Source organism: Strongylocentrotus purpuratus, unplaced genomic scaffold (genome assembly GCF_000002235.5).
Source record: "Strongylocentrotus purpuratus isolate Spur 01 unplaced genomic scaffold, Spur_5.0 spur5_scaffold_8, whole genome shotgun sequence".
Classification (NCBI taxonomy): Eukaryota; Metazoa; Echinodermata; class Echinoidea; order Camarodonta; family Strongylocentrotidae; genus Strongylocentrotus; species Strongylocentrotus purpuratus.
Window position 1 is genome coordinate 33123461 of NW_022145614.1, and position 15356 is coordinate 33138816.

General features: G+C 36.2%; 1 protein-coding gene across 2 annotated transcripts in view; it reads left to right on the forward strand.

Annotated features, from left to right (window-relative positions):
* Window positions 1-15356, forward strand: part of LOC583976 (WD repeat-containing protein 89) — a 60798-nt gene that overhangs the window by 33371 nt on the left and 12071 nt on the right. Inside the window, exons 5-9 of one of the 2 annotated variants that reach the window (XM_030975264.1) lie at window positions 1451-1500; window positions 2783-2885; window positions 10743-10806; window positions 11972-11995; window positions 14810-14941. In XM_030975264.1, coding sequence (XP_030831124.1) covers window positions 1451-1500; window positions 2783-2885; window positions 10743-10806; window positions 11972-11995; window positions 14810-14941 — 373 coding nt within the window. The remainder of the gene's footprint in view (window positions 1-1450; window positions 1501-2782; window positions 2886-10742; window positions 10807-11971; window positions 11996-14809; window positions 14942-15356) is intronic. The other variant, XM_030975265.1, reaches the window with a different exon arrangement.

Genomic DNA, 15356 nt, shown 5'->3' on the forward strand with positions numbered 1-15356 from the left:
GCGATTTTTGTTGTTGCTATTTTGAACCCCTGTAATTAGACAGTGATGTTTTCCTGACATCTACTAACATGCGGAGCATCGTCCACGAAGCGGCGAGGCGATTTTTTGGTGCTATTTTGAACCCCCGTTAGTGATATTTTCCTGGCATCTACTAACGTGCGGAGCATTATTTGGGTGCTATTTTAAACCCCCCCCCCCCCCTGTATGTGATGCTTTCCTGGCATCTACTGACATCTATACTGTGTAGGTCTGGACACATGATGGCATTTTTCTATGCACATCACATTTTCACATGGCAGCCCAAAGGGATGGGGGGGGGGGGGGTAGGAGGGTTAAACCTCCTAAACCGCCTAGATCTGCCCCTGCAACATATTTGGTCTTGTTCTTCTTCTCGACATTGATTTACTGGTCGAGGTACATAATTTGCTGGTCTTTTAGAATCACCAGATTTCAGAGGATTCACACTTTTCACAACAAAAACCTTCTACATATTTCAGTCTTTGCGTGATCATCTCCAGCTCCAGCAGATATAGGGCGTCAGCGTGCAAACCTGTACTACCGGCGCAGTATAGCCACTGCTGACGGCCGCACGATATAGTGCGAGCTTTCGTTTTTTTTGTATCGGTAATACTCAGAGAGATGGGAGAGATAGCGCCATCTAAGTTCCATTTCATTGGTTTAAGGTTTGAAAATTGTTACTCAATATTGTGTTAAAGTTATATCAGAAAAGATAATCTTTATTTTATAATTCCACGGGGGCGATTTTTAATTTTGCAATTGCCACCGTGAGCAACCTGACGGGGGCGATTATGGAGCTCACGGGGGCGAATCGCCCACCGCTCACGGGGGCGAATCGCCCACCGCCCCCGTGTATTTTGAGCGTTGAAGAGCACACAGGTGGCTTCAACATACTTATGTTATAATGATTATGAACTCCTCATACACTTCATGTATTCCTTCAGCAAGCTAAATGGAAGGATATTAAACATAGATTGTCAAGAAGTCTTTTTTTTTTTTTTTAGAGAGAGACGATGTTGAGTCATGCGATTGCAATGTGAATGTAATTGTGTGGAGGCAATCGGAAAGGTTGATCTTGTAGCGGGCAAGTATTGGTGTATACTGTGAAGTTTTGGAATCATCAAAATGATAAAACATTGGCTCTGTCTTGTTATGAGTCACATGCTCTACACAGACATGTGGATGAAAGCTTTGGTCCACAACCATTAGCCATTACTTACTTGTCATGTCGAACATGAGGGCATTTGAAGAGCCATCCTTTTCAGGGGACATTCTTCTATGATACTCTTTCACACTCAAATAAAGAGAAAGAAAAAGCTCACTAATTAGTCTTCACCTTTCCCAGTACTCAACCTTGTCTTTCATGATGGTACATGTATGTAGAAGAGAAGCTAACACTTTCTTGATTTTCTTCTGTTTTTTTCTTCTTCAGATGTTGGGACACAAGGATGAAAAGAAACAAAGCTCCTCAAGTATTCACAGGTATGATCAATTGTAAACACTCTTTTGTAACCAAGAACAAAAATAAAATAATTACCAAGGAATAAAAGTACAATCAAACATGTCTTAGTAGCCACCTCTCCATAAAGCCCACCTCTCTATAATGGCCATGTATTTTGTCTCCGTTGAGATAGGAAAGTGCTCTGTAGAACCTGTCTATAAAGACTACCTGTCTACAGTGACAACATTTTCTATTCTTTTGGGTGGCCTTAACAGACAGGTTTGACTCTAGAATATTTTGTGAATAATTTGTTCAATATCTAATTGGCATCACTGATATTTTCATTTTTCTTTCACAAATTCTCAATGTGAATGATTTTACCGAATCCTCAAAGAAATACTAAATGAAAGAATTAATATCATCTCAAGAGTGATGTAGCATGTTTTGTAACATTAAAACTGAAAATGGTTTGCCGCATGTGCAATTGTTCACAAAACAGTATGCACAAGTTAATGGTACGATTGCTTTTGTGTAGCACACTGGCTTTGCAAAATTACCCCTTTTTTAGTCTTGATTAGCTCCATGACAACCCTTTTTCACCTGTCTAAATTAATCTTGCACTGCAATAATTTGGTATACCGGTATCTTTGCTATGATAAATACAACATGGCACGAGCAGATTGTTTGTGTGGCATATAAAGAGTTAAGTTTAACAGTATTTTTAGTCCAAGCAGGTGAATAGTGTTGGGAGTCAGTGTATGCTTGCCAAAATACACTAGGCTATCTGAGCCAATTTGGGTTAGAAAAATAGACTAAATGGATTGCATTTAGGTTCTAGTCTGGAATTACAGACTCAGTTGGAAACTTCGAACTCATTTTCACAAAACGGAGCTTGCCCCCCTCCCCCCCCCCCTAGAGATATATTATGTTTGCTTATAAACACTTTGTGGGATATTTGTCTGCAGACATTATAAATCCTCCTTGTCTCACAATTATTTTAGTATTATGTATATTAAATGCATCATAGTGATTATTTTAAGTTGTTATAATGTCCAAGAGTTTTAGAAGTTCTTTATTTGGAGAAAAGTGATTTGCTCTGATCTGTTCTGTCATAATAGAAATATCATCAGCCATTTGATATGTATCTTTATGGAGTAAGAACAATGAATAATATCATGATCATATCAATATTTCTTTACGGATTTGCAATTTTGCATTTTCATAAAGGTCAGTTTTGACGTAAGCTATAGGGACATGTTATTCCTTTTTAGTGTAAAGTATGTAAATGATGTGTTTATCAGGTGTTATCATCTTTTGATGCAGGTTATGAAGGGAATTCTTTTACAAGCTTTGACATCAACTCAACTGATGACATTTTAAGTGCGGGTACAGAGGCAGTAGACAATGATGCATATCTCATGTTTTGGTAAGTCTCTAAAGCTTTCTTGCCATTCCGATCAATGAAGATAAGATCTTCTGTGAAAGCTCACACACCCATCAAAGCCTGGTTTTCATTATCCTTTAGCTTCCAGGAAATTGTTATCTAGAAGCTACACTGCAGAGAATGAAAGTATGATTGCCACATCAAAATTTCTAAGGAAATTGAAAATCCCATGTTTATATTCCTGAACAGAAATCCAATATGAACATGTACATATCTACTTTGGATATCAGGGTACAATTCACTGTCCTCTCACTTGTGAGTTTTTTATACATTTTCTGATGCTACTGATATCTTGATTGTAATTGAGCATTTCCCTAGAAATTTTGAAGAACAAAAAATACCCCTGACGATTGAGTAGTTCCTGTGAAATTTAACAAACAGCAGTAGTGTAATTTAGATGGTATTTTTGCTTGCAATCAGTAATTAGGTGATACCAGTATGATAAAGTGTTGCATCTCCAGCCATAGCCCAAAGTGATGTTCTTCTTTCTAGATGTAAGCATGACTAAGGCTCCTGCTGACATGTTAGGTCAAGTGTGAAGACATTTCCCTCCAGCTTTCAAGCTGTTCTTGAGGAAAATGAAACCTGAGTCTCCTCCTTTCTCCTCCTTTCTCTTTCCACCATGTCAAATGTTTTGCTTGGTTTGTTGCATTTATTCGGCTGATAAACATGCTTGTGTATGCATACATGCCAGCACAGGCATGTGTTAATGTCTTTTAAGTGAATGCCTCACCCTTCCACTGTCATGGCTAGTTTGAACTGTTCCTTGTTCTATGATGTATCTGGCATTCTTATAAGAGAAGCTTGTATGTGCTCGTAGAATGTGAATTTTGATTCTTGGAACAATGAAATAAGGAAGACAGATTATGATACAAGGACAATTTGTTTTTGTTTTGTTGGGTTTTGTTTGTATTGGAACTGATAATGGAATTAGCTTGTTGTGATGTACATGATATACTAGAGATTTTGCTGCTGCAAACATTGAATTAATCTCTCACTATCATATATAGATATATATATATATATATATATATATATATCTCCACCTCCCCACCCCCTTCTCTCCTCTTACTCTCTTACTCTAGCCTTGTTTTTCACCTGGCTGATTCAGTGATTACCTGATGCACTCCTCTCTCTCCCCTCTTCTTGAAGTAACCTCTACATAACTCCCCTCTCTCTGTTTCTCTCTCTCTCTCTCTCTTTCTCAGCCCGTTTTTCTGATTCAGTGGTTACTTGATGTACATGCTACTTTCCCAGTCCATACCAATCATCCTCATCCTCCCCTTTCCCATTCCCTCTTTTCTCTTTCCTCTTCCCTCTCTGTCTCTCTGTCTCTCTCTCTCTCATCCCTTTTTTCTGATTCAGTGATTACTTGATGGATATGTTATGTTCCCAGTTCATACCAATAATCTTCTTCCTCTCCTTTCCCTCCCTTCCCTTCCCTCCCCTACTCTCTCTCTCTCTCTCTCTCTCTCTCTCTCTCTCTCTCTCTCTCTCTCTCTTTTCTTTCTCTCTCTCTCTCTCTCTCTCTCTTTCTCAGCCCGTTTTTCTGATTCAGTGATTACTTGATGGACATGCTATTTTCCAAATTCACACAGCCCCTGTTTCTGATGCAATGGTTATGTACATGCTACTTTCCCAGTTCATACTGATCATCCTCATCTTCCCCTTTCCCTCTTCCCTCTTTTTTCTTTCCTCTTCCCTCTCTGTCTCTGTCTCCCCCTCTCTCTCTCTCTCTCTCTCTCTCTCTATCTCTCTTTCTCTCTCTCTCTGTCTGTCTCCCTCTCCGTCTCTCTTTCTCTCTCTCTCTCGTTCTCTCTCTCTCTATCTCTCTCTCTCTCTTTCTCTCTCTGGCTCTCTCTCTTTCTCTCTCTCTCAGCCCTTTTTTCTGATTCAGTGATTACTTGACGGACATGCTATTTTCCAAATTCATACCAATAATCTTCTTCCTCTCCTTTCCGCGCCTCTCTCTCTCTCTCTCTCTCTCTCTCTCTCCCTCTCTCTTTCTCTCTCTCTCTCTCTCTCTCTCTCTCTCAGCCCCTATTTCTGATTCAGTGATCACCTGATGTACATCTTACATTGCTAGTTGATACCAATCATCCTCTTTCTCCTCTTTGCCTTCCCTCTTCTTGCTCTCTGCTCTGCTCTGCATGTTTCCCATGAGTGATGATTACCTGAAGCGGATCCTGTGAGCATAGTACAGTCTGATATCAAAGGCCTCAATTCAACTTGACAGTTTAAAAGTCTACCAATTTCCCATGTAGAGAACATAACTTAACCTTTTAAACCTTGCCACATCATTTGCAAAGTGCAACAGATTGTTAATATAACCCTGCCATGAAGTTGAATCTCAAGGAATGCGATGAGTTCCCAGCTTCCAAATCACTGCTAGAAGAGCAAAGATTATGTCAAAGATTTGCTGAACCTTAGGCAGTGATAGGTATGAGATATTGAAGATTTTATTAAGTCTCTTCCATTCTCCCAATCCAAAGACTGAATTACAATGGTTACAATATAATGTTAAAAAATTTAATGCAAAATATAGATAGTTCAAACAATGGTAAATAAAAATAAGTAACAAATACATTGCAATTTTTACCTACTTTTTTCAATAGTTATTTTGGTAGAGATAATTGCAAATTCATTGATGAAAGAAAGATGATGATGATGATTATGATGATTTTACCTGACTGCTAAGAAGTCATCAAGTTGCTTGTAAGTAAGCAACCAGGGGATCTAAGGCTTTAAAATAACAGACAACCGCACTAGTTGAAATAATCGTAGTTTATGCTGGTCACTACTGCTTTGCTTTTATTAAGATAAAACAATGAAACAATTCTAATCTTTTAAACTTAATCTGGATCATAAATCGTGATGTATAAGTTTCACATTGATAATGGCACAGTACAAGTTGAAAATTAAAATCGGCAATGTAGATGGGAAAATTTAAATTTGCTTTTAGAATTTACGGGGTTAGGCTCGACTAGCACATGTGCCCCTTTTTACCAACCAATAGTTTCTCTTCTTGTATATGTAAATACATTGTATAACATTTATTACTGTATTGCTGTTGCTAAATACAATCAAATCAATCAAATCAATTAACATTTTATATTTTCATAGATTTGGTTGGTAAGAGGTTGTTTGACTTGTAACACCTGCTTTTTGCCTTTATATGTGCTGCTAAATTGTGAAGTCAAAGATTATCACGTTTTAACTAATACAGTTTTTTTCTTTGTGAAAGGATATTTATTGTAATGATTGATATGTGAGGTTCATTCCAGACTGCTGGTAGCTTGAAAATGAACGAGAAAACCATAGGTGTATGAAAGACTGTATGCATAACTACATGCATACATTATTCAAGCTTCAATTTGATTAAACTCAAAGTCAAGGTTGTATTAAAGAGCACTAGTTTGACGTCACCTCCACCAGTTGAATAACTGATGAATCACTCTGAGATGACACTCATACTGAGCCATCCATTTTAATCAATCGTAAAGTTCAGACATACATTATGGCAGGGACGTTGTGATCAAGTATCTCAAATCCTCAATTTCCTCCATTTGTGACATTTGAAGGTAAAATGAAAGCCCTTTGGAATAATCCAAAAGCTTGCTCCAGCATAGATTTTTGCATACAATATAAGTATATAAGCATACATACAAAAGTATTGAGAAATTACCATAACCAATTTCCTATCACACATAACTCTTGTTGCAAAACACTATTGATTATCTGTGTAGTCAGGTTATTACAATATTCTAAACATACGTTATGTATGGGATAAAAATCTTGTTGGAGTTTAAATCTGCTTTTTTTTTTGGGGGGGGGGGATTTTCTAAAATTTACAAATCACTCTTCGAACACAAATTTAACAACATGCAAAAACTATTTCCAGCAACGTTCATGCAAGTGTGTAAGCGTGTGTTAACTAGTCTGCTCCAAAAAGACATTTTACTATTCACTGTGAGTGCGTTTTAATCTCTTTGTAAAAGTAATATTTGAAGCTTATACTTTGAATAGTATAATAATATGAAATCCCTTCCATCAAGAGCAAAATATTTGTTGGTGATTGGTATACCTTAAATCATCCTGTAACAGGTGTAGAAAGGGATTTTTTAAAGTAATATATGGAAAATTGATGGTATGATTTCTGATAATTTCTCTTTGCTTAATAATATTTCAAGCTCAGGGCCTATTTGATACTTTGATAAACCTATATAATGCATATCTTTAATGCCTCTAGTGATCTGTATGGGGAAGGTTGTCAGTGCTATGTTCAACATGAAAATTGTACAGCTCTCCTGAAAATTGAACATTTTTGAGTTATGAGGCTATGTCCCCAACGATGATATGAAGACACTTTGTATTGAGTATTTAGATTGGCTGACTGGCTGGCTGACTGGCTGGCTGGCAGACCCATCATAATCATCATCACCACCTAGCCTAATTGAAGGTGAAATTGAGCGTGGTAGATGTGGATTAGATTGACAGGTTATCTCAAATCCTTTTATTCCTCAAGACTAAACTTAACACTTCTAAAATAACATATGATATGAATGGGTGGGTATATGCAGTAATTCATCGCTTAAAGGTAAAGACCAGTATTGGAAACGCCCCAATTCCAAAAAATGAAATGGAAGCTCTCATTACCAATCATGTGAAAGAATATGTTTTGACTAATACATGATGATAAAAAATTTGCTGGGAAACCACCTACTAATTCATATATTTGGTAAATTTGTTTCTCTCATGGTCTGTGAGAGATATAGGGTAGTCCCATATACATCTTTCTGTGTATAGTGCTTGTAACTTTACGAAGAATGGGCCAAATTTCTTATCATTTTGATGATTCCAGAACCTTCCAGATGCTAGATGCTAGATGCTAGATGATCAACCTTTTCTGATCGATTCCACAACGTTTCTTTCACAATGCAATCGCATGACCATAACTGGTCTTTACCTTTAAAAAAATCAGGAAAAGAGTATTAATTCACTAGGCTAGATGGGATGGGATGTGTGTAAGTTTTGACACCTTCCTTTTATGATATGTAGCTTATCATGAGACATATAAACAGATAGACCTGTTCTGAAATTCCGATTGTGGAAATCCTTTTAAAGGAACAAACTTATCTCTTTCAGGGCAGGATTATGTTCAGGGCTATTAAATTGATCACATCCTCTAATTAAAATTGGTAACAGCAATAGTTTTCTAATGTCTCTGAAAACAATATACCTTGGTAAGAATGTTGTCAGATAATAAAAAAGAATGGCGATTTTTGTTGTTGTTGCCAGTGTTAGGACTTTAAAGCTTTTTTTCCTTCAAAAATGGTTTTTGATTCACCGGCAGTGACAACAAATTAGATTGTATTTTAATTATACCAAGCATTGCAAGCATTGCAAATTAAGGACAAGGGTTTGTTAATAACACTCATTTTGGAAATGAAGAGACAGCGGCAGAGAAAAAAATTCCCTTAGGAGATAGATTATTAGTAATAACTATACTCCCTGCCAACTGACCTCTTTTTTTGTTACATCATTCTGCAAATTAATGTGCACGAATGGAGCGGGGAAGCACTGTAGAGCAAGAGGTCTTCCGGTGTCTGCCTTGCAAGCGACTAGTGAGTGACAGGGAACAACTTGCAGAGTTTATGCCATGTTTTTGGTAGATATAAACAGGATTTTAAATGTAGGACAGTGACAGCCCCTGGAAGCCATGTTTTTCTTTCGTCTCCAACAATAGAATGAATTCACTCCCAGGGAAACCTCCCATCCTAACTCCCTGCTTCTACTAGGAATGAAGACTGGATGGCTAGAAGGAGGAGGCTGTCTATTCAAAGTGCATTCTGTTTAGACAGCTGTTCAATTTTGTTCAAATTAAAGATTTTGAAGGCTCTCTGACCTTTTGGCTCTTTTATCAAGTAGTTATTCCAGAACCTCCTTCCAAACTCACCTTACATTCTATCTCTAAATAAATATTCTCACAATAATCAATATGGACACATTGCACAAACCCCATCTCGATGTGACCTATTTTTGATGATAACTATACATAAGATTTTTTTTTTATATACTCCATGCAGCATTCATCAACTTTATAAGTAATAACATGATTTTGTTTTTTTGAAGGAGGAATTCCTGTAGAGAAGTATCAAGATATACATGCTGAAATATTTACCTCTACAGTCAAAATAAACCACATGATTTTTTGAACACTAAGTCTGGAACAAAAACCATTTTTACCTCCTTAGATCCGGTCCAACGCTCCAACTCGTGTTATTTACTAAAGACATTAGATAATAGACCTGACCTTTCATCGTGTATCGTTACCAGACGGTGGTTTGACACTCTTGACTGCTTTCAAAACATGTAATCATATTCTCCAGTGAGATTAAAAATAAGTAACTTATTTTCTCTCAAAGGTAAAATTTTTAATTTTTTATAAAAATCTAAGCATATTTTGTCAGACAATGTTGTAAAATACAATTTTCATTAGACAAGAAATTGATGAAAATCAAATTGTAAAATCTTCCAATTACTGATGTTATTCTCTAGAGAGAGGTTCATATTTCCTTGTATGTTTTTCAAAATGTCCTATGTGTATTTTGTTTCTAACTTCCGCATGCTTGCATTAATGATTTCATGTTTCTCAGTATCTCTTTGGTTGTGCAAAGGTGCCCCAAAATACATTTTCTTGCAAACATATTTCCTCACCATATCAGGATGAGCCTGATGTGTTTCTTTAGTTTTTGTGTCTGTAGTGTTTGTCTATTAAAGGTGTGTGCCTCTCTCTCTCTCTCTCTCTCTCTCTCTCTATATATATATATATATATATATTTATCTCATTCTCTTTCTCTCACACGCACACTCACAATCTCACCCTATCTCCCTCTTTTTCTCATTCATTGCCCCCCCCCCCTCCCTGGATCTTTCTTGATCTTTTATGTTCACGTTTTACCACTTGTGTCTCTGTATTTTCTCTTGTCATGTGTGTCAATTTATATTTCTCCTTAATTCTGTTTGTTTCCATGATGTTTCCTTATTTCTCTCCTCTCTGTCTCTCTGTCTCTCTCTCTCTCTCTTTCTCTCACTCTCTCTCTCTTTCTGTCTGTCTCTCCCACACCCTCTCTCCCTCTCTTTCCCTCCTGCTCTCTCTTTCTTTCTCTCTCTCTCTCTCTCTCTCTCTCTTCCTCTCTAATTATTCCTCTTTTCTGTTTTCTCCCTTTTGCTCTCAGCATGAACTGTCATAAGTGTGTTGAAACTCTATCTTCATGAAGATAATGATCTAATCATGAATCCCATCTCTTTCCTTTCAAGAAACATCTACTTGAATTTCACATTCTATATGCACTTCTTCCACATCTAACTCAGATCACAGAAAATCTCATTATTCATAACATGTATCAAGTCACACAAGGCAGGCTAGGTACAACATCGTCAAGTCACAATGCCAAGGAAATCCTGCGTTAATTGAGTGCATCTATTGGATATAAACAACTTCTATAATTGGCTGTTTGCCTAAAGCCTACTGTGCTAAGATTTTAAAGGAGATACTCAGAAATATGAACTTATTTAAATGGCAGCTGACGCAATGAATCCCTTTATCATCCATGTTTTTCTTCCTACTTTTATTATATTATAGAAGTATATACCTTTGCAGGTAACTTTGTATATGATGTTGCTATTCACAAACTTATTTCAAGGACATTTAAAAAGTTGATTTGATGTGTTTTTCCAATCTTGTACTTTTAAACAATTTTTGTCCTGCTATAAATAAGTAAACTAGAATGAATGTCTTGTTTAGAAATGTTTTATTTTTCCTTTTTATATTATCAGGGATAGAAGAAGTACCAATCTTCTTGGTACATACAAGGAATCACACTCAGATGATATTACGCAGGTAAGAATATGTAATAACATTGTATTCCCTTATTCAGATTTAGTTTCAACAGCTCTATGTTTCAAGAGAAATAGTTCATTCCCAGGATGAGGGTGTTAATAAGAAAAGCAAATTTTACTTTGGGTTTTCCATATTCTCTTTGAGAGTGCTGATAAGTTGTAATAATGAATGATGATAATAATTTGATTTATATGACACCTTTCCAGAGGAAACAAGGCACTGTCCTTTAGTCTAAGGACAAGTTAAGAATTGTAGAGGTATGTTTTCATGTGTTTTTGGAGAATTCAAGGAAAGTACTATTCTCAGAAATGCAGGGAGTTTGTTCCCTAGGCAAGTGGCTACAGATTGAAAGGATTTGAAGCCATCCTGTTTTCGGGATTTGCGACTGAGAGAGGAAGGATCTGATGTAGATCAAGGTGAATGCGATGTTCTCTGTCAATCAAGTTGCTGCCCCAACTCTGTTTATTTTATTCTTTGTTGTTGTTGATGATTTATGATGATGATGATGATGATGATGATGATAGTAATGATGATGATGGTCATGGTGGTGGTAATGGTGATGATGATGAGGAGCAGGAGGAGGAGGAGCAGGAGGAAGAGGAGGAGGAGAAGAAGAAGAAGAAGAAGAAGTAGGATGATGGTAGAGGGTGCTTTAGAGTTATTTCAGTCATACATATGGTTTGATGAGGTCTGGGTATATGGAGATAAACAAAGAACATTAACGTTGAGCCTCAAGTAGATAAATCTCCGGACTGTGAACCACTCGGTACGAGGTTTGGATCCCTGTTGCAGCACTATTGTCCTTTAACAAGACATTAATCTGCACTTGCCACTCTCCACCCAGGTGTTAAATGGGTAGCAGATAGGATGGGAACATTAATGTTGTTGGATTGGCGTGTGTGCACTTTTATTTTGGTACCTGGCCAAAATACTCCACATGGAGCAGATGGCACTATACATGTGCAGGTTAGCAATGATCCAATGACCAGGGTAATACTACTTACAGTGTAAAGCACTTAGAAATGTAGTATGATAAAGATGTGACTATTATCATTTGATTATTATTCTTCTTCTTATTATTATTATTATTATTCATCTTTCATAATCATATTCATAATTTGTATATTACTTGCAAATTCCTTCTCTTTTTTTTAAATGCGGACAGAAAAATCCATTTGTCATACAACAGGTAAAAATGATATAAATGCATGTGCTGTTGTGTAGAAGTAAAATATAGATATCTTTGTATCAGTTTCTATTATTTCAGCTACCTGTATAGGCTTCTGTTTTGAGTACCTGTAGCTGTCCTTGCTGTATACCCCTCCCTAGCAGCACAGTGTCTCCTTTTAGTCATGTGTTGTTATCAACTTTTGATCTAGAATGCTCGAGTAGAAAGAGCAAAAATCACAGAAAAATATTTGTCTATTTGCAATGCAGTATGTTCTTGTAAACTAGTCATCAAACTCTCTAAATTGCAATGCCATGTTAAATATAAAAGGGCTATATTGTGTACAAATTGGCAATATTTTCGGTTGAATTTAGTTTTTCTTTCGCATTATCCAACTATGAAGGAGTGAAAAATGAGATTAATTGTTGCCAATTTAAGGAGGGAAACAGATTAATTTAGAAAATATGAAAAATTTGAACTGTTTTATGTTAAATGATTTAAATAAAATAAGTTAGGTAGATGTGCCATTGTGTCATTGATGGATCATGTGCTTTGTAATGTTTTCATGAAGCTGTATTGTTATAGAGAAAAAAATAGATGCCCAATTTATATTCTACAATTCTACTCGCATTGTAAGACTCTTTTCGCATTCAACTACCATATTCATGTTTTCAGAGCAATCAAGATGTACCAGCATGATGCTATCTTTCACTGAACATATATTCTTTGCTATGGAAGCAAAGATGCAAAAAGGGGTATCAACAGGGTGGTGGTGGGGGGGAGGGGGTGATAGAGGAATGAAATAGAGGAAGTTTTATTATATTGCTTAGGTAGTCACTTTGTAGGTGAAGCATTTTTGAAATATTTATTCTTTGAATGGGTTTATACACTCTCGTAGTAAGAACTAAATGTATTTAGAATCAGTGCCTTATAACAAAAAAGTGTTTACCATGATTGTTAGGTGTGAAAGCAATCCTCGTTGTCAAGGTTGACAATTGTTTCTGCATGGATGATTGCATCAGTTCAACCAAATCATTTTTTTCTGGGGGGACAACATATTCTTTCCATTAAAACAAAAACTGTACACTAATTCCTTTCCTTCCTGTCTGTTCTCCAGCTTGTTCATTTGTTTGCCTTTTCATTTCTCATCTTTTCTGTTTTTTTTTGTTCTTCTTATTTTTCTTCATCTTCTTATTCTCCTCCTCCACCTTCTTCTTCATCTACTTCTTCTCCCTCTCTTCCTTCTTCTCCCTCTCTTCCTTCTTCTCCCTCTCTTCCTTCTTCTCCTTCTCTTCCTTCTCCTTCTCTTCCTTCTTCTCCTTCTTCTCCCTCTTCTTCTTCTTCATTTTCATCTTCATCTTTTTTTTCTACATCTTCTTCTTCTTCTTCTTCTTCACCTTCTTCACCTTCTTCACCTTCTTCTTCTTCTTCTTCTTCTTCTTCTTCTTCTTCACCTTCTTCACCTTCTTCACCTTCTTCACCTTCTTCACCTTCTTCTTCTTCTTCTTCTTCTTCTTCACCTTCTTCACCTTCTTCTTCTTCTTCTTCTTCTTCTTCTTCTTCTTCTTCTTCTTCTTCTTCTTCTTCTTCTTCTTCCTCTAATTATTATTACTAGTATTATTTTTTCTTTGAAAAATTGAGAATTCCAGTCTGTCAGCCTATTTGTATCCTTATGGTGTTTGCATGAACGTAGTATTTCTGTCATGTAAAGATGATTCTAAGGTTCACAAAATAAGCTCATCACCATTGATACTGACGTATCTCCCAGTACACATCTATTATCTTTTCCTATGAATATTTAATATATTGTGTTTAATAATTCATAGATGTAACACGTTAAGCATCTGGCCATGGAAGGTCAATGATAGATATGTGCTAAAAGGTGATTAGGGAGTTTATATTGTGAGTCAGTATCATAATACCTGGTATGCATGTCCAGTCACTCACCTTGTAAGTAATTAGATTGTATATCGCTTGCTCTCTCATACACCTGTCACAATCTTTTAAGCGTTTTCGTTTTGAGGGTATTTTTTGCTGTTTACCTTAATTTTATCAACATGATATGTCTGACATACAATTTAAGGATGTCAATTGTATTTAAAGACAAGTGTAAATATATAAAATACAACCAAGAATTAAACTCTAGGGTATTTTAATTGTATGCAAGATGCAGATTTTTTCAAAGAACTGAGGCAATTGAAGAATACACCTTGAGGAATTATAACTACAATAATGTATAATTAGGAAGCTAGCCTTTCCTTTTTCATTTACTATTCTTGCTATTTTATAATTGTGTGTATTTTCTTCCCTGTTCTTGCTTTAATCAATTTCCATAGCAACTGCCTGTGCTTATTTTCTGAAATGAATTACTATTGAGTTTAATCAACATTAGTCATTGGAGCAGAATGATTGTATTATTCTGTGTCTGAATGGAGATGAGTTTTAATGAGTGTGGAATGTAGACAGTGAGAAGCTACTTATTGAGAGGGATTGTTTCTCCATAAAACTGTCATAACTGCTCTCATAAATGAATAAAAGTAGCTGTCATGAAAGAATTTTTTAAACTGATACAAATCCATGTGGCTTAAATTAAATGAAACACTCTTACATCATTATTTCTGTTTTTACTGAGGAAGGTACATACTCTATTGAACATAATAACAGAGAGACACTGAGACAGGTTCGTGTATTATTTCATTATGATGCCACATTTGAGTTCATGAAACAGTTACAATCTTCCTTGTGCTTTTCTTGTTAGTATGTCTATATGATTTTCTTAGTTATTGTGATGTGACATTATCAACTGATTCTATTAATATTCTTTTTTGTTTACAGGTCAAATTTCACCCCACCAAATCATCAAGTTTAGCCACAGGATCAACTGATGGTCTTGTATGTGTGTTTGATACCAGTCAAACGAATGAAGAAGATGCACTTGTTACAACTCTCAACTCAGAATCATCAGTGGTATGTTCTCTCAACTTACTCAATTTGAACATCCTTTGTATGAAGAAGTCACCATCAAATTACATCTCTGATTCCTATCAAGTATTCATAATGGATGCTTGTCTGGTAGCTTGTTCAAAGTGGAGGAAAATTATATGAAATACATATAAAGACTCATGGTCCAGAAAGCAGTGTACACACTTGAAAACAAAATTGTATAAAGAAATGTGGTATATGGAGACTACCGGTAGTTTTGAAGAGATGAGTTGGCATGGCAGCTGGCTAACCACCCGTGCATGCTCGCAATAAGCCCTGCACATGCAGTTATGTGATGTTCATACGATGTGAAGTTCAGATGAGAACATGACTAGAGCATCGTTTCATTAAACCGTCAAAGTACAGGTTGAACGACATCCTGTTGAAACACGCATTTCAA